The sequence below is a fragment of the Idiotropiscis lumnitzeri genome, chromosome 13 (genome assembly GCF_059441095.1).
Source record: "Idiotropiscis lumnitzeri isolate Australia: NSW breed Sydney's pygmy pipehorse chromosome 13, RoL_Ilum_1.0, whole genome shotgun sequence".
Taxonomy (NCBI): domain Eukaryota; kingdom Metazoa; phylum Chordata; class Actinopteri; order Syngnathiformes; family Syngnathidae; genus Idiotropiscis; species Idiotropiscis lumnitzeri.
In genome coordinates, this window is record NC_142403.1 from 16,991,159 (window position 1) to 17,008,532 (window position 17,374).

The 17,374-nt window shown below is 43.0% G+C and overlaps 3 protein-coding genes across 6 annotated transcripts in view; all 3 read right to left on the reverse strand.

Moving 5' to 3' along the window:
• Positions 1–942: 942 nt before the first annotated feature.
• LOC148324776 (uncharacterized) lies at positions 943–3,041 on the reverse strand. The gene is made up of 3 exons (XM_088312270.1): positions 2,887–3,041; positions 2,145–2,187; positions 943–1,313 (listed from the first exon to the last, which is right to left on the reverse strand). The coding sequence occupies exons 1-3, from the start codon at positions 3,028–3,030 to the stop codon at positions 943–945; spliced, it is 558 nt and encodes a 185-aa protein (XP_088168396.1). The 5' UTR covers positions 3,031–3,041.
• A 1,073-nt stretch (positions 3,042–4,114) lies between these two features.
• On the reverse strand, positions 4,115–9,124 carry fam20b (FAM20B glycosaminoglycan xylosylkinase). 3 transcript variants are annotated; one of them, XM_088312223.1, is made up of 8 exons: positions 8,905–9,124; positions 7,203–7,414; positions 6,886–7,133; positions 5,920–6,006; positions 5,575–5,856; positions 5,297–5,488; positions 4,890–4,949; positions 4,115–4,809 (listed from the first exon to the last, which is right to left on the reverse strand). In XM_088312223.1, exons 2-8 carry the CDS (start codon positions 7,329–7,331, stop codon positions 4,578–4,580), a joined length of 1,230 nt encoding a protein of 409 aa, XP_088168349.1. In that variant the 5' UTR covers positions 7,332–7,414; positions 8,905–9,124; the 3' UTR covers positions 4,115–4,577. The 3 variants fall into 3 exon arrangements, with proteins under 3 accessions (XP_088168349.1, XP_088168350.1, XP_088168351.1); XM_088312224.1 differs by lacking the exon at positions 8,905–9,124 and adding an exon at positions 8,650–8,865; XM_088312225.1 differs by lacking the exon at positions 8,905–9,124 and having other exon boundaries at positions 7,228–7,375.
• Positions 9,125–10,121: 997 nt separating this feature from the next.
• Positions 10,122–17,374, reverse strand: part of ralgps2 (Ral GEF with PH domain and SH3 binding motif 2) — a 55,047-nt gene continuing 47,794 nt past the window's right edge. For both annotated transcript variants that reach the window (XM_088313740.1, XM_088313739.1), the window contains 5 exons: positions 16,593–16,698; positions 15,239–15,331; positions 13,782–13,887; positions 13,585–13,676; positions 10,122–13,091 (listed from right to left, as the gene is read on the reverse strand). In XM_088313740.1, the coding sequence (XP_088169866.1) occupies positions 13,062–13,091; positions 13,585–13,676; positions 13,782–13,887; positions 15,239–15,331; positions 16,593–16,698 (427 nt within the window). In that variant the 3' untranslated portion in view covers positions 10,122–13,061. The remainder of the gene's footprint in view (positions 13,092–13,584; positions 13,677–13,781; positions 13,888–15,238; positions 15,332–16,592; positions 16,699–17,374) is intronic.

Sequence of the window (17,374 nt, forward strand, 5' to 3'; positions counted from 1 at the left end):
CTAGCTGAAATAGATGTGTGAAAATGACAGTTGTCCTAGCTAGTTCGATAAGTTAGTTTCATCTTTCCAAGATGTTCCGCCATCCTTAAGATTTGCCTTGACTGACCCCCTCAAAGTGTTCTTTGGTCTTCTGGGCTTTCTTTTGCACGAGGGGGTTCATGGATAAGACTTTCCTGGTCTTGTTTGAGGGAAAGTTCCCCCAGGGTTTGTCTGATCTGATTTGCAACGTTTGGTAATTTTCCACAGCTCTTATGTAAGTAAGAGTGTTTATAAAGCAACGGGTTTTTAATCGGTTGTTGTTTGTGTGGTGTTTTTCCATGTTTGTGTGGAATTGGATAAAATTAGTTTGACAGATCAGAGTCAGATGACCCTGTCAAATGTTTCCTGCAAGTCCACCAGGTGTCAGTATTCAGCAACACAGTGTCAACACATTGTGTCACTGTGTCGAAACGATACAGGATGCCTCATCTACCCATCACTAGCGCGTTCCAAAAGACATGCTTTTTAAAGGGGAACTCAACCTTTGAACTTTTTCCGTTTCATAAAATATGCATATCTTTTTTATTTGATGCTTTTTACTTAAATCTGTTAAGTATTTATTGTAAGGAATCCATTTAAAACCACACAGACTCGCTTACGTGGGCAGCCATTCGTAGACTTGGTCTTTTGAGTCTTGCAAGAACACAAATGTACCATACATGACGCTTCTTGCTAGCTTTATTTACAAAAACATAAAAAACAGACAGTTCCGAAACATTCATCAACGACAAACTACTGTACATATCGGTCAGCGTCACTTACACTGCGTAGCCAGCTAATGGCGGACCCAAGTCCTGGCCAACAGGATTCCACGGTGCTCCTTTATTTGAGGCAGGCGTTTATTTTTAGAGAATGACGTAGGGGTGGAATGAACAAAAGTCTACATTACATCGTCCTTGGTCTTCAGAACTCACAGCGTCCCCCCAGCAGGTAGCTGAAGCCTACCGTCACGTTTTTGATCTTAAAGCGCCCCGTGGTGCGCAGGTCGAGCTCGGCCTTCTCGCCGGCCCGCAGGTAAGTGACGGCGTTAAGTGACTCACAAGCCTCGCGCCGGCCCGGCAGGTGGAAGTCGCACAGAGGAGCAGCCCTGCCTGTCACACGTAGCCTCAGTGTGCCGCTGGCGCGCCGCTCCAAGCTCCGGTAGCACACATCCGCGTAGAGCACGTAGGGCCCGGCGCAGCGCACGGCGATTTCGCTGTGGCGCTCGTCCGCCAGGTGCATCTGGTGGCTGCTGCGGACGTTGTCGAAGCGCAGCGTGGCGTTACCAAAAATGTCTAGGAAGGGACAAGAAAGAACAGTGAGATCCTCAACGAAAGAATAAGTGGGAGTGGCACGATTTGAGGCGGTGAGAATTGCATCGAATGCTAACGCGGGTTGTAGATGGTAATAGGCTGTGGATTTAATCCAGTGCTTCTCAAATATTTTCTGTCACACCCCCCAAGCAGGAAGAAAAAAAAATCACCTAACCCCCAGTTCACCGCTGCAACTGTAAATAATAGCATATTCGTTGCAAAACAAACCTACACCGTAGAGCTAAAACTTGGTGCGCACAATAGGCAAGGAGCGCGTCACTGCCAGCTACTGGAGTGGAGGTGCTATTACACTTTACTGTATTACGGCGGAAAAAAAGGGGGCCCGCCCCACTATTTGAGAAGCACCGATTTAATCTAATGGGGTGGGACTCTCGACGTGAAATTCCACCCTATCTTGTTAGAGGTCAATTAACAAAGAACAGAACAGGGGAAGTTCTGTGACTTTATGTGGTACAATATTAAATTGTTGCGAAATTTGGGGGGTGCGGGGTGCGCTGATTGGTTGGGTTGGCAGGCAATTGGCGTCAGTGCTGTAGCTCAGTTCAGCCAGTGTTATTATTATTATTATTTTGCTGGCTTTTATAGTGTGAGAACACAAGTAGAAAAGCAGAAGACAACACAGGAAGTTAAGTTATTTTAGAGAAGTAAGTGTTTATTAAGACGAAGTAGTGATTATTTGAAATGATTAAACCAGATTTTTTTTTAAAGTTTTCATTTCCGGCCGGACTGCCACGTGACTTTTCAACAATTCTAAACGTAGTAGCAATAAAACAACAAAATCTACCGACTCACCCGATATCACGTCAAACTGGATGTGCACGTCATTTCGTGAAGCCTGTGGGGGGGCACAAGTCTTATTTCATTATGTAACACGTAAGGTAGTAGTAGTAATATATATATATATATATATATATATATATATATATAAAATGTTCCAGAGCAGTCAGCTTTCGCAGTCCCGCCTACATGTTCAATGGAAGAACCGCAGATCCGTACTGCATTCGTGGAAACATCTTGGGCTTTTTTTTTCTGTACGTGTGTGTGTGTTGTTATTTAAAAGGTCACGCCACCACCAAAACAAAAAGTGTCCGAGGGTCCTGGCGAGCAGCTGATTCATAACCAAAGAGAGAGAGTGGGACCGAGCCACACATTTTGAGTCATCCGGGTCAGCCGTCCCATGTGACTTCTACAACTGGGTGGCCATCCAGTTGAGTACAAGTTCACCGAAGTGAGGCATGAGGAGAAATTGTGGCAGCAAATCCAGAATCACCCCACACCCCCTTCAGATATTTTGTTTGTATTGTATGTTTACGGACATAATCAACATAACACATTTTCCAAGACATTTGAACAGGGGTGTGTGGACTTTTTATATGAGCACATTTCAATTGGATTTTTTTTTTTCAACAATAATCTGAAATCCTCTTTTATCAAAGCACGGAGTGCATACCTTCACCACCTCTGTTTACACTTTCACTAAAAATGGACTAACAGCGTTCAGGCATTTACAAAACGCTGATTTGGTGTGACTCACCAGCTGCCGCAGATCCCAGTAAGCAAAGACCGTGAGTGCCAGGCAGGCAGCCACCAGCACGCTTTGCGCCACCAACACCACCTTCGTCAGCCTCTTGGTGGGCGCCCCCACCTGCGTGGCCAGAACCCCTTGTTCAGCATACATCCTTCTCCACTCCCTCCGAGCTCACAAGTGAGCTGAGGCGGCTTTTAAGGCCATCGGTAGAGGATGGCAGGAAGCAAGTGTGTGTGCGTGAGTCAGACCGTCATGTCAATTATCACCATACGACCATAATTCCTCCTCCTCAGAGACGAGATTGGACCTATAGACATGTCTTAACCATTAGGGGTGTCACCTATTTCAGGTGAAAAAAAATAAAATCTATTACATGACTATGATTGTCAATATTGCGGGGGGGACATGATGGCTGTCATGTACGGGTCTTGTTTAGTGTTGTGAGTGGACATGTAGCAGCATGACACCAGGGTTGCGGGTTGCGGTTGCGCTGGAGGCAACCGCAAAAAAAACCCTGCTGAGTACAAAACGAAACAGGTGTTCTATATGAACAGCTGAATGTGGGACGGGACCTGCGGCTGTCTTTTAAAAACCAACACCCCCCCCACCTCCCAGAGCAAAAACAAACGTTCACTCCATAAATGTCAACATGGAACACAATGTGTCAATGTGTGACCTCGAGAAATAAGAATTTCGAATGATACGGAGTGCAGTCAAGAGTGTTTGGTAAGTCCTCGGATCGCTAGACTTTTTCCAGATTTGGTTCCAGCCTAATTCCGATCAGGAATAAACCTTTTTTGGACGGCGTCTGAGTGGACGAGAGTGCTGCTTGTGTTTGTGCGGAATCTTTTTTTTAAAATTCTTAACATGTCTGGGTGATGCAGAGGAAAAACAGCTCAAAGTTGCAAAAATTATAATTGTAATTATTTATAAAAAAAATGTAAAAAAAAAAAAAAAAAAGCAAGGTTGAGGATTTTATTTTTAAGAGATGTGAGGCAGCATCTAATAAATAGATTGGAAGCCATTAATTGAGATTTTTTTTTGCTTGATTAAAATTGTTTATACTTCCTACAGTATCTGGTGTGATGGCTGCCAAGAGGTTTATAACAACATGAAAGAGGAGCAGGAACTTGTGGCAAGTGTGGGCTGCGATTTACGTGACAACAATCTCCCAAAATACATCTAAAATGTTAAAAAAAAAAAAAAAAAACACGACACAAAATCACCCAAGAGCAAGAGTGGAAAATGTTCTTTAGTATGATGAAAGCACACATTCGAGAACCCAGACTTTTACCCAAGAGGAAAAAAGTTTCACCAAATAAGCGGAAAACAAAAGAAGAGACAAGTGAAAATGTTTTGTTTAATAATGAAGATGTTCAAGTCTGAGATGTCAGTAGCTTAATGGCACAGTATGGCGACTTTCCTCTCACTCACTCACACACACACACACAACTATGCAATAATATTATAATTAACACATGAAGTGTGTCTATAGTACTTCATTTAAATATGTACTGTACACTTGGCTATTTTTTTTTAGTCACCTCTCTGACAGCGATGACAACGGCGGCTGGTCGGCGCGCTTCCTCTTTCCTCGAACCTTGTCCTTAAGAAGTCCATTATGTCCTTGAGATGGAAAAAAAGACCTAAAAGCGGTGCGTTCCACCTTGTAAAAAGGCTGATGTCCCAGCCGCAAATCACGGGTGCGGCAGATTAATGCGGTCCTCCACCAAGGTGTCGTCGGGGCCGTGGGCTTCCGTGCACTGCTTGACGGCGACCATCACGGCGGCCAGGCGGCGGTCCAGTGCGGCCAGGTGCGGCTCGGCCAGGACGGGCCGGATGGGGTCGAACGCCAGCGCCTGCCGCATGGCCGCGCTCAAGGCGCCGCCCCGCAGCAGGTTGAGCCGGTTCCAGGTGGACACGCGGATCCTGACCCAAAACGTTGCAGACGTCATCGTTTATTTTTTTGGGGTGGGGGAGAAAGAGTTGAGGGTGAAAGCTGTACTCACATGCAGCACTGGTAGAGCGGCGCCAGGATGCTGTGCTCGTCCAGGGCGGCATTGCCAAAGCTGAGAAGACAAGTGAGGAGGGATGTGACACAATTTGGGAGATGTGTACTTGTTGTTTTTTTTTTTTTTTTGGGCTGGCTGTCGGTGACAACCAACTGCTGTGTTCTGGTCTACTGCGTTTGGGTTGTAATTTTACCCATGACAGTTGCAGTATTAAATATTTATTTATTTATTGTGAAAGTAGACCAGCAAGAACATTTTTGCCTTCTTTATTTTTGTCCTACGGTGCTGCGTAGCTACAGAGATCTGGAATGAATATTGAGGAAAACTGTGCTAACCATAAAAGTCTAGTGCTAATAATCCAGAGCAAATGGTCACGATCCAAAGAGCCGAGAGCGAGTGCAAACCTTTTAGCGTTGTCCAGCAGTATGAGCATGCTGGCGCCGCCGTCGTCTTGGAAACTCTCGTAGTGATGGCGGTCGGCGTTCCCGATCAGATAATCGAAGATGGCCGTGTCGATGACATCCAGTAGGCGCGGTCCCGCGTCGTACGGCGCCATCTTCTTTACCGCCGAGCAGTAGCTTTCGTCGTACTCCCACCTGAGATCAACAACGGCGACAAATGTTACAATGATTCGCATTAATAATAGCATGGTTCTTTTTTCTCTCTTGGGTCAAAATCCCACCTGGCGAGCTTGCCCTCTCGGTACGTTCGTCCCCAGGGGTGTCGGTGCTTCTGCAGCGGCCACACGTCAGGCAGCCACAGCGTCAAAGATCCCTCCATGATGTCACCCTGGCCGCATGCCGGATCGCTCTCTCGACAGTAGTAACATTTCCCGTAGAAGCACGTGTTGTTGCCCTGCGTCAGGAAGGTGCTGAGCAGCTGCTCGCTGGCAACCGGCTTGATCTCCGTGAGCAGGTTCACATGCCTTCCCACGACCAGGGGCGCTCTCCGAAAGCCCAGGATCCTGCAGGGGAGTGTTGGGACGTGACCGTGCAAGTAATCGTGACAATGAGCTTGAGTGACGCACCTGTCCAGGTGAAACGCGGCCACCTCCGCGTTGTGCCGGTCGTAACCGGCGTACGGCTCCCCTTCGACCACGTGGTCGCGACTGTATCTGTCAGACAGGAACCACAAAACAGCTGTGTGAGCCACTGGCACACACACACACACATCAAACACTACACTAGGTGCACCTGCGCATCGAGACTAGAGCCATATTAATGCCATAAAACTAAAAATGTCTGTTATAATAAGCTAAATACAAAATGATAGCAACTACAGAACAAAAAAAAATGGTAATAATAACCATAGAATTAGAAACATGATAATGAATCAAAGCGGAAACGATAACTGAAAAAAAAAGAAGAAAAATCAGTCCTAAAGAAACGAGCAAATGAAAAAGAATGTTGGTCAGGACAACAACTTTGACAGACAAAAACACTGATGAGCTCAGAACTGAAAGTGTGTCAGTAATAATAAGCCAAAGTGAAAACTGGCAATCGCAAACTTTGAAGTGTAAATGTTAGTCACCACAGGATGGAGTACAAGTTGAGAGAACCATAAAAATAGATAGATGATAGAACCGAAGTGTCATCCATAATATGCCAGCGGAAAATAATAACCATGACCATAGAGCTGAAAATATGCCAGAGAAAATAAGCCAATGAGCTTCAAAAAAAAAAAAAAAAAAAAAGTTGGCGATAAGTCAAAGTGAAAAATTGTGATCATAACCATAGAATTAGAAATCTGCCAGTCATAATAAGCAAAGAGAAGAATGGTGACGTAGCCACATTATTGTAATTACCACGACATGGCACAACATTCTACACACTGTCCCTTTAAGAAAAACAGCCAATCATGAAAAGTCAAAGGAAAAAAAAGATGAACGCATCATAAAACAAACTTGATAAACAAGACAAAAATAGCGATGCCATAGAAGTGAAAATGAGCCAAAGGAAAAACGTCACTAAGAACCATGGATGATGGCGCTGACCTCTTGGGTTTGAAGACCACCTTCTGCCCGCCGTCCAGCACCAGCAGAGCCTTGAGCTGAGTGCCCTTGTAGCCCACGTCGGCGCGCTCAATGTGGGCTTGGCTGAGGGCGCCCAGCACGGCGGCCAGCTCCGGCGCCTCCTCGGGGTACACCTCTCGGGGGCCCACCCACAGGCTGGCGATTTCCCACGGGGACTGCAAGGTGTGCGCCAGACGGGCGTCCCGCGCCAGCGCCAGGCCGGCCTCCATCTAATTGACAAACGCCACATTGTGAGCGAGCCGCAGGAGGACGGGTCGCCGTGCGAGCGAGCGAGCAACCTTGCGGAAGGCCCTGAGGTCTCGCCTGCTGGCCGCCGAGCCCTCGCCGCCATCCAGCAGGAAGATCTTGGCCAGGCCCAGCAGGAGGAGCACGGCGCACAGCAGAACCACGCGCTGCTTCAGCTTCATCTCCGCACCTGCTGCCTCGCCACGTTCACAGCCTCAGCCTCAGCCTTGCCGCGCCACCCCCCCGCCGGCAAAATGGTGGCCGCCTACAGAGAGAGAGGGGAAAATTCATACCATTGATTTATTTATTTTTTTTTTGGGTGACCCAGGACATCCACTGATCTGTATCTCAGCTCCAACAGACGCCAAGCCCTGATTGAAATACTTTTTGCGAGCCTGTCAACCGGTTTTCCAATGATGGCCGTGTTTCTAAAACAAAGTATGTGGTGCATTTCAATATACGGTGTGTGTAAGTCTTTTTGCTTTGAGTTTCGTTTTCCAGGCATTTGTCTGAATTTCAACTTTTTTTCCCAAAATTTGTCAAGATTCTGTATTACATTTTGTGCTATACAAAAAAAAAACATTTTAATTAATGCAAAAACTCAGACGGATTAATTTCTGTTCAACAATATCTCGAAACAATTAATTGATGAACACAATTGTTGATTAAATTTATAATTGATTTGTAGTTGATCAATTGCAGCAACAGCATGCTTCACGAGTAGTGCTAAGAGCGCACAAATATTTACGAGCGCACAGTTTTGACACGCTGATAAATAACTCGACTAATACATGGAATTGTGTAACTAGTGAGGGCAAAGCGCACACTGGACCCCGAGATGTTCAAATAGCTTTAGATAATGACATCATAAAAAGATACTAGTGAACATTTGGCGATAGTACTAGTCAATTACTTGTTACAACTGCAATGACATTTTACCAGTTCAAATTGCAAGCTTCACTAGTTGTACTAGAGGCAAACAGATGTCAACTAGCGGACATGTTGTCCTACTAGTATGTCAACTTGTCATACACTCGTGGTAAAAAGAAAATGTCTGTAAAACAATGTTGTTCGACGAACAACCATCCGTGCTCACACTCACACCTCGGGGCAATTTGGAATGTTCAACCAACCTGTCATGCATGTTTTTGGAATGAGGAATGTGGAAGAAATCGGAACAACTGGAGGCGCCAATAAATGGAAAATATAACTGAGAACGGAATGCTACTAGTAGTAATATTCATGACATAAGATTCTATAAATTAAAGCACTAGTGCACTGTTCTCCGACACTAGTAACATGTTGGTTGTACTAGTATCTCGAAGTTGTCGCACCACTGCATAGAAATGTCATAGAGGCGGAAATTTCTTCTCGAGAGACGCAGCCGTTCGTTCCACTAGTGCGAACTAAAGAGCGTCCTAGTACTAGTTATGAATGCTCATATACGACTTCCCTTATGTTAAAATTGTGTGAATGAGGAAGCCACGCAGGCAAGCTCACCTCTTCTTCCGCCTCCTCCTCCAGCAACACAATCGCTCTTTCATCACGTCAATCGTGTTTCTATGCATGTGAATGTCTTCGTACTTCACAAATCACAACGTCAAACCGTTGGCTGTATGGTTGGCTAGCAGCTGTCCCGTGCGAAGCTCACTATCTTGTTATAGAGCCAACCTGTGTTGCTATTCAGTATGCATGCACCTGGCTGTGGAAGCTAAAGCTAAGCTAGTAAGCTAGCGTCATCGTTTGCGTCCTCACCTCGCGGCCATACGCGGTCCACTGTTTTTAGGGGGGAAATGGAGCAGTTCAAGATGCTAATTGAGCAATTCTTCTCCAGGAGAAGATGTGTCGATCAGTCAATTCCGCTCGGTAAACCGTTTCGGTGGTTAGTGGCTGCTTCTCCGGGACCAGTCTGTTCGGTGACGCTCTGTGCCGTCCACTTCTGAAACATTTGCTGGTGCTTCCCTTACTGCCTCCAGGGGGCGCTGACGGGTGGAGAGTATCGTGCATTCCTCACGGTGCGTTAAAGAAATGTCGGATTTTACAGCAACGTAGCGTTATGAAAAGCCATGTCGATTGCACAGAATCATACAAAGCGCTCTCTCCCTCTTTCTCTCTCTGGGTATTTGTCGATATTTATTAATATTAAAAACGCCTATAAAAGAATGCATTTACCAATGTTAATTATTGTGGTTGTGGATTATATTAACGTTATGCTGCTCTGCATCATACTGACAGTTGTTTTTTTTTTAATATCGAAGTGTTGGAAAACTGCCGTTTCAGACTTAAAAAAAAAAAAAAGTATCCTCAAACTATTACCAAAGGCAATCTTAACAAAAAGCCAGATATTGATTTAACAATGTATTGTTCTTGTAGCTTGCAGTGGTGTAAAACTGCAATGCATTATATCGACAGAGCTTTCTACCAAGACAGACAATATTCTATTTTTAAGTGTTATTTTTTTTCTAAAGACATTTAAAAAGTAATTTAGTCTAGTTTTTTTGTGGTTGTAGTTTTAAGCAGCGACAAACTGCACTATATCATACTGTCATTTTAATAATTTTATCTAAAACGTTTTTAAAAGTTCATACTGCAGTTTTTGCCAATTTAAAAAAATGGGAACGTTTACTGGGTATAACAAATTACTGTAAATATTTTTCATTCTTCAAAAAGGTTTAAAAAATATTCTCTGCAAAAAAATTTATTTAACAATGGTTGCAGGGGTGTAAAACTACACTATCATACAACAAGTGATTTTAAGTATGTTAAAAAAAAATATACGTATATAACGGATTGCACAATATCTATTATGGTGATTGTAGTTCGTACTAGTCTAATACACTCAATCATCCAGACATTCGAATATTTCCTCAAGATATTTAAATCAATTCAGGAAATATTTTTTCAGAATAAAACAATGAAGTAAAACATGCACAGTATTTAACATTGATGAGACAAAGAGCCGCAGCCGGATGTGTGGAGTAAAAAATAGGGCAGAGTGTTTATTGGTTCTCACTGTTCTCACAGGTGAGCGCATCACTCGGCAGTGAGGTCATAGCGCTCACCCACTCGCACGTGCACACGCACGCACACACACACGCGCACACACACACACAGATGGGGGCGGGTGGCATGTACACATCAGCATTGCCACCTTTTTTGTCAAGTTGTGGACGGCAAACTCTCGCTCAGAAGGCAGGATTCATTCACAGCATGGAAACACATTGACCACGTCCTGTATTGAAACACAAATTCATGGCGTGCGTTTGGCGGGGGTCGGGTGGGGGGTGAGAGGACAGAGGTCAAAGGTCCACTTTAAACGGAAAAGAGCGGGAAGGGAATTTTCGCGTGAGCTACTTGCCAATGACTCAAAGGTGACAGGAGCGGCTGGGGAGGGAGGCTTGACATTTCAGTGTCTCCCCCCCCCCCCTCCACACACACACGTGAACAGTCATTGTGTGACAAGTGGACTAAATGGTCTAAAATGTACATTAATGGCAAATCAAACACTCACAAGGACTTTTTGCAATTTGAAAAATCCTAGTAAGATTCCAATAAATGCCCCCCCCCCACACACCCCGGAAATATCCTCCTACCCTCCGTGTAAAAACGTTTGCATCCATCCAAGTCTCTTAGTCCCTAAGCAGCACTGCAATGCATTTGAAATATTTTTCACGTCTATTCATCTTTTACAGGCGCTCCAAATGGCTGACTCTCCGAAAAGGTAAACCCACACGTTTTTTCCCCACTTGCATTAGCGTTGCAAATGCATTGCGGTGATGCCTCAAAGGTATTTAAAAATAAAAAAAAAAAAAAGTCCCGGCACCAATGATTATTGAAGTTAGTGGTGTCCAAGTGTCTCTCAGTGTCATTCACAGCCTCTTTTTCTTTTTGGGTGTCCCAAATAACCAGCAACGCTCTCCCAAGGGCCACCGTTTTTTTCACCAGGCCTTCAGGTCACAAAGCAGTTGATTGTTTCACAGCTGCAAGTGGCTCAAGTTAGGACCTCTAAAAATATAGATTTGGATATATATATCTATATTTATACACGTACGTACAGGCGTGCAGGATACTGCCGAGCCTGGCTTTGGTTTCCTCATTCATTCCTCCACAGGATCGTCCGACTTGTTTGTCAAGTCTGCTGATTTTGTTTGGGCCTGATAACCTCAGCTGGCGGTTTCGTTGGGTTTGCGAAGTGCATTAGTAGGAGCTCACCATGGGCAGATGATGTAAACGCGTGCATGTAAACAGCCATTTCGAAAGCAATCAACACCCAAACGCGCTTCCTTGGCGCTCAACGTTGGCAAGGTGTGGATGCGAGCATTACAACTGGGAGGTGGGGGCGTGAAAATAAAACACGCCCTAAAACGCAAAGGAGGGAAAGAAAGTGGAATTAGATCGGTGTCATCTGAGTTGCAATTGAATTTTGGAGTTTCGATTTTAATTTTTAACGTTCAAATATGCAGTTTTGAAAATAGAAAAGTAAACAAATTCAACACTCCAAAAACATTCTGTAGAAAAAAAATATTAAAGATACTCTGGAAAAATCATTTGTCCAATTTGCAAACCAGAATTCTTTTTTCATTATCATTTACAATACATCAGTTCAAAAGTCAACATTTAAAAAAAAAAATCAATTTAGATATACACAATTATTTTATGATTTTCTTTGTGAATTTTTTTGTTATCCTTATTTTAATACAAAAAAAATATATTTTTTAATACTGGATATTTGAGATGCTGGAAGATTTTTGGAACATTTTTCAAGATGTTATATTTTGTCTTGCATTTTGATGGTAAAAAAAAGTGTTAGAAAATCATGGAATTTCTTAACTTCTTTTAGACAATATTTTTACAGTGAAGCGTTTTTTTCCCCAGGTGTTCAATTTTATTATTTACACGTATTATACGGAATTCTTTTAGATGTTACATTTTACTTGAAATTTAATGCTGAACTTCATCTTTCACAAATTTTAAAACTGACTCTTCTGATAGTATTTTAGAAATTCAAATTCATACTCAGATGACACACATCTCCTTCCGCAGTAGAGTATACAACAAATGTAACAATTTCAAATTCAATGTAACAGACACAATGTGCAATCAATCTACGGCGTGGTAATACTGTGTCAACTGCACCGAATCGCCCCCAAAAATGAAAAACATAACACTGCATACTTTTTTGTTTTAAAAAAAAAAAAAAAAGAAAAAATAAATGACGACTTTCCATGCAAGCTTCCAGGTAGCTTTAAAGTCTGCTTCACAGTCAGCTTGTTGTTCTGTTGGCAACCCAAAGCGGTTAAAAAGGAGAAAGCATCCAAGCGGCGTGTTGTAGCTTAGATTCTGGGAATATCGTACCTGGGTGGGATGACTCGTGCATCCCCGCAAACACATTTTATGTACAAAATACTTGACAAAAAAAAAAAAAAAAATCAACGGAAGGCTGTGGGGTTTATAATAAAAAAAAAAAAATCAGGAAGCGGCCAATTAATGGAGCCCTTATGTTTGATCCGAGTTCCCCCGCCAAAAACTGTGGGCCAGCGCCCCGAAATGTTTTGAATGTCCCCAAAATAGTCCTTTCCTCGTCCACTCAGCACGGCGAGAAAGGGGACGTCCGTAAAAACAAAACAAAATACGACAAAAGGAAAACAAATCGAACCAACAAGGAAGGGATGAGCTTCGTCCGATTGGTGAGCACGACTCCAATCACCCGATCGGACATGAGAGCAGTGGTGCGCTTCCTTGTTCAGTAGTCGGGAACCGAAAGTCCACGCAAACTGGGTTGTCGATTAAGGCAGCGGTGGCAGGTGAGGCCGCGGTGAGGCCAGCGGAGGGCGGCGATGCGTTCATCAGGCAGTGAAAGCTCCCCCGAGAGTGGTGCGCCATAAAGCTCCACCCCCTCCTCGTCGGGCCGCTCACTCGAATGACATCAGATTGGCTGGCACCTGCACAAGGAGAAATTGGGGAAAAGAAAGAAAAATAATCCTGCATTAACAACAAAATTATGTTTGTTCACTAATTTAATGACCGTCATTGCTTGCAATGGTACGGGTTGTCATCTTTCCTCTCTCAGTTTCAACGGTCTTAGATCTATGAGTGATCCCCCTCCCCCAATTAAAAAAAAAAAATAAATCTGTGTAATCGTCGGAAATTAAACTTCGCGAAATCTTGCTATTTTCGACAATATTGGTTAATAATTTGTAAAAAAAAAACAACAACAGATCAATTGGGGACTGAACAATAGTATCAATTTGCGTAAATAAATAAACAAGTGAAATTGACCAAATTTTGACAGATTTCTCACGTAAGCCACTTTCCGATCAGTATTTGTGCTGCATAAACGTTGATAATCATCTCCATATTTTCCAAAACGGACATGAAGTTGAAGCGGCGATCGGAATGCTAAACTGAGACGCTGACGTAGCGTGCGAATGTCACCTGTTGTCTGTTGCTCTGACAAGCAGCACTCAGATGTTTGAACCACAGCAAGGCGTTCATCCTGTTGCCCGCTTGGTACTTGTAGGTGTTACCTTGGCAACGGAGAGACAAATCATCACATTCAAAAAAATAACGCAGATTTTTTTTTATTTGATTTTATTTTTTTTGCTCCATGTGTGAATCTCCGTGCGACTAACCATGCTCCGTGTCGGTCAGCATGAAGACATCCGGATGCTCGGGATCGTCCGCCATCATGGCCATCAGACCCACCACACACACGCTCTTACTGGCCTTTGACTTGAACTGGCAGGACGACACCAGGAGACCATGTTAACAACGCATGTTCATGTGCGTGCGCTCCACAAGGTTCTCGTTAGCCCGTGAGTGACTCGCAGGATGGGAGTGATGTCATGCGTTCTCATTAGCCAATGAGTGCTACCATCTGCCCGCGCACGCACACACAGCACAGCGCCGTCAATGTGATGCCATCTGAACGGGGAGCTTTGAGCGGCAATTTCTCCCGTCGTGCAACATTCAACTGCAAGTCTTCCGTGTTCTTTGGCTTTTGGTCGGAAAGCACACGTATAGCGGGGGACATGTATCCTGACAATCTGGCAAAAATTGGTGCATTTTCCCTTCCTTGTGATCAAACAGCAAAGGCTATATAACCTGATGTCTTTGAAATATTATCCTCAACGATTATCTTGAGGTGTTGGGTGTGTTAAGAGTGATTTATTTTTCCTCCATAATCTGCTCAAAAGACTACATGGACCAATAAATCTTTGTGGAGATCTCTCACTCCAAGAAAATTGGTTAGGATGTTAAAAATCATCACCTTTACTGCTCTTATCGTGTGTGGTGTACTGGCGATAAAACAGACAAAGACACACACACACAATATGGCCGCAGAAAAATCTCACGTCTCTTCCCACAAAAAGTCATTGGAAATACTGAACAGGTTTAGCATTTGCGATTGTTGGCCATGAGCATTTTCTGAGCATATCAGGGATTAAAAAAAAAAAAAAAAATTAAATAAATAAAAAATAATCACAAAATCAAAAAGCTGTGGGGATAAGTCGACACACAACATTGACTTTTAAGCTTCGAGGGGCACCATCTTAAGGCCTCCACACAGTCATTTCCAGTCCAACTCTATCGTATAGTACTGTACTCAAACTACGCCTGACAGTTCCAGTCTATAATCACCCTCAATAGGTGGAATGTTGATACTGCAGTCACACAATGAAATAAATCAGCATTAGCGGCTGGGAATAATCGTACCGCCCACTGGTGTATTACCATCCGCTCTGATTCGGTCCGATTATCGGTATGTGCATACCCATCGTTAAGTGACATTCTTCCGTGCAATCAGTCAGTCCAAAAACAAAACAAATTTTTCATCTTGCAAGCCGACCATTGTTTCCTCTCGCTGCCGCACACAAAGCGGAATGTTCCTCCCTGACATCATTGTGTACCACGCAAGTAAATAATGGCTATCAGATGTCTGATGAAGTCGATGACGTTTGTGGGGGTCATTTGGCAAACTGCCTTGTGTGCGTATAGACGTCGCAACATGCCAGCAAACGAGCGTCGGGAAACCTGCAGTGTCAGCACAACAGGACAGGCTCCCCAAAAGTGCTTATGTGTGTCTTACATGTTTTCTCTCTGTAGCCTTCAGGGACTTGACAGGATAGTAGTAAAGTTGGGTGCTGCAAAGAGCAACCCAGTATTTGGTCCAGGAGGCCACCTGTAGGAACACAACAATTGTGTCAAAATCGCCAGTGATTAGAAAGTTCTGAATACACCCAACCCCCGTTTATCACCAGACTATATTTTCCAGACCAACCTGCAACCGATGAAAATTCATGATACATTGACAACATATTATTATTATTATTTGAATTTGAAGTTCTAGCCCGCCAAAATATTTAAACTTGTTGAAATAGACTCAAAATTGCGAAAAACAAAACAATGTATTCCTTAGTGTCTGTAACAAAAAGTTTGCTAGTTTAATGCTAATATATAATAATGTAAAACTCCATAGCTGGGCTAACAGAAATTAGCATAGATGTTAAAGTAATACTAGACCCACAAACAATTACGGAAACACAGATGGAGCAGCAACACATACAAACAGAGCATACAACGACATTCACAGACATATACCATATTTTCCCGACTATACGGGGTACCCGCATACAAGCCGCAGCAACTCCAAAAAAAAAAAAATTAAAAAAAAAAAGATATTCAAGCCGCACCAGGCTATAAGTCGCAGTTTTCTATGTCGACAAAAATGAGTTGTTTACTGCACGTACAGAATGATTTTGTATTGTGAATGCACATAAAGGTACATAAACTGATTGTTAAAACAGTGCCTTTTAACACGACAACTTTGCTAATTAAAGCAGAACAGACTCAACAGAAAAAATAAATAAATAAATAAATATATATAAAAAAAATAAATAAATAAATCCGGATTTATTTTGTGTATTTTCTGAACTATAGAGCGCCCCCTACCGGTGAAAGAAAAATTTACAGAAAAACCGTTCCGCTGTATTTGCTGCATGGTTCAAAATCCTCCCGTTAGTTAGGGGTCCTTCTCTGCCTCTTCTTCTTGCTCTTAATTACACTGCAACTCTTTCAGCGACCTCATTGCTGTCCGGCATGTTATGTCATCGTGTCGTATTATGCTGAATTAGCGCAACTCTTCCTTTTTGGACTTTAATATAAGATAACTCAGGATGGCGTGCACTTTTCAAGTGCACACAAAAGGCGTGCGATGAAGGAAAAAGTTGTCAAGCTAATTAATATTCCTGATGTGCGCTGGCCAGATTAACAATGAAGACTTTGTTGCTGTGCTTTGTCAACCTCATTAATCAACGATACTACCGGGAGCCAGATTATAAACACCCGGAGAGCTCCAGATTTGTTAGGATGTCAAAGCGTCCTACGTCCTACAAGAAAAACAATGTCCTTACGTCAACATCATGAAGTCCGTGTGTTCTCACCGTTGGTTTCTTGCCCTCCTTGAGTACGGTTTTCCGCCTCAGCACCCCCTGCACCGTCACCGCTCCGGGATAGAGGTGAACCGCCAGCTCCTCCGACTCTGCCGAGCTACAAAACGGGGGGCGGGGGACATGAAAGGAGACGTCACTCGAGAAGCTTCTTGTAAAAAATAAGACAAGCATGAGGATGTGCGCAGCAGCTACAAGTGGAGATGAGCTAAAGTAGCGAGGCGACGCAATCTGCAAAGCCACTTTAAACCCTGCCAGGAGATTTTGTCGGCAGAGGCGTTGCAAGGTGATGTGCAGATTGTGACTGGAGCTGGAAACCACTTCAAACAAATTGAAAAAATAATAAATGTATTTGTATATACATTTTAAGAGAATAAAGTTGTATAAATGAGAATTTTTGAGGGTGATGAAAAGTCGTAATCTTCTGATGATAATTGCTAATATCAGAATAAAATTTATATTTGATGAAAAAAAAAAGACTGAATCCACCTGTGGCTGAATTCACTTAAAGGTCAAATAAATGTATATTGTAAAATGAAATAAAATGCAATTACAGTAAAGAAACGGGAAATTCAGTTTCAGGACAGCCTAGTTTTTGTTGAAAATTATTGAGAATAAAAAATCTGAAATGACCTAAATCTAAATATTAAGTTGAATAAAAAGAGAAAAATGGCATATATACATTTATGGTTACAAAGTAGTATATTTAAATCCAACAAGTAATATCGCACCATGGTCCTAAAAAGTTTTTTTTTTTTTTAAATACATAATACATA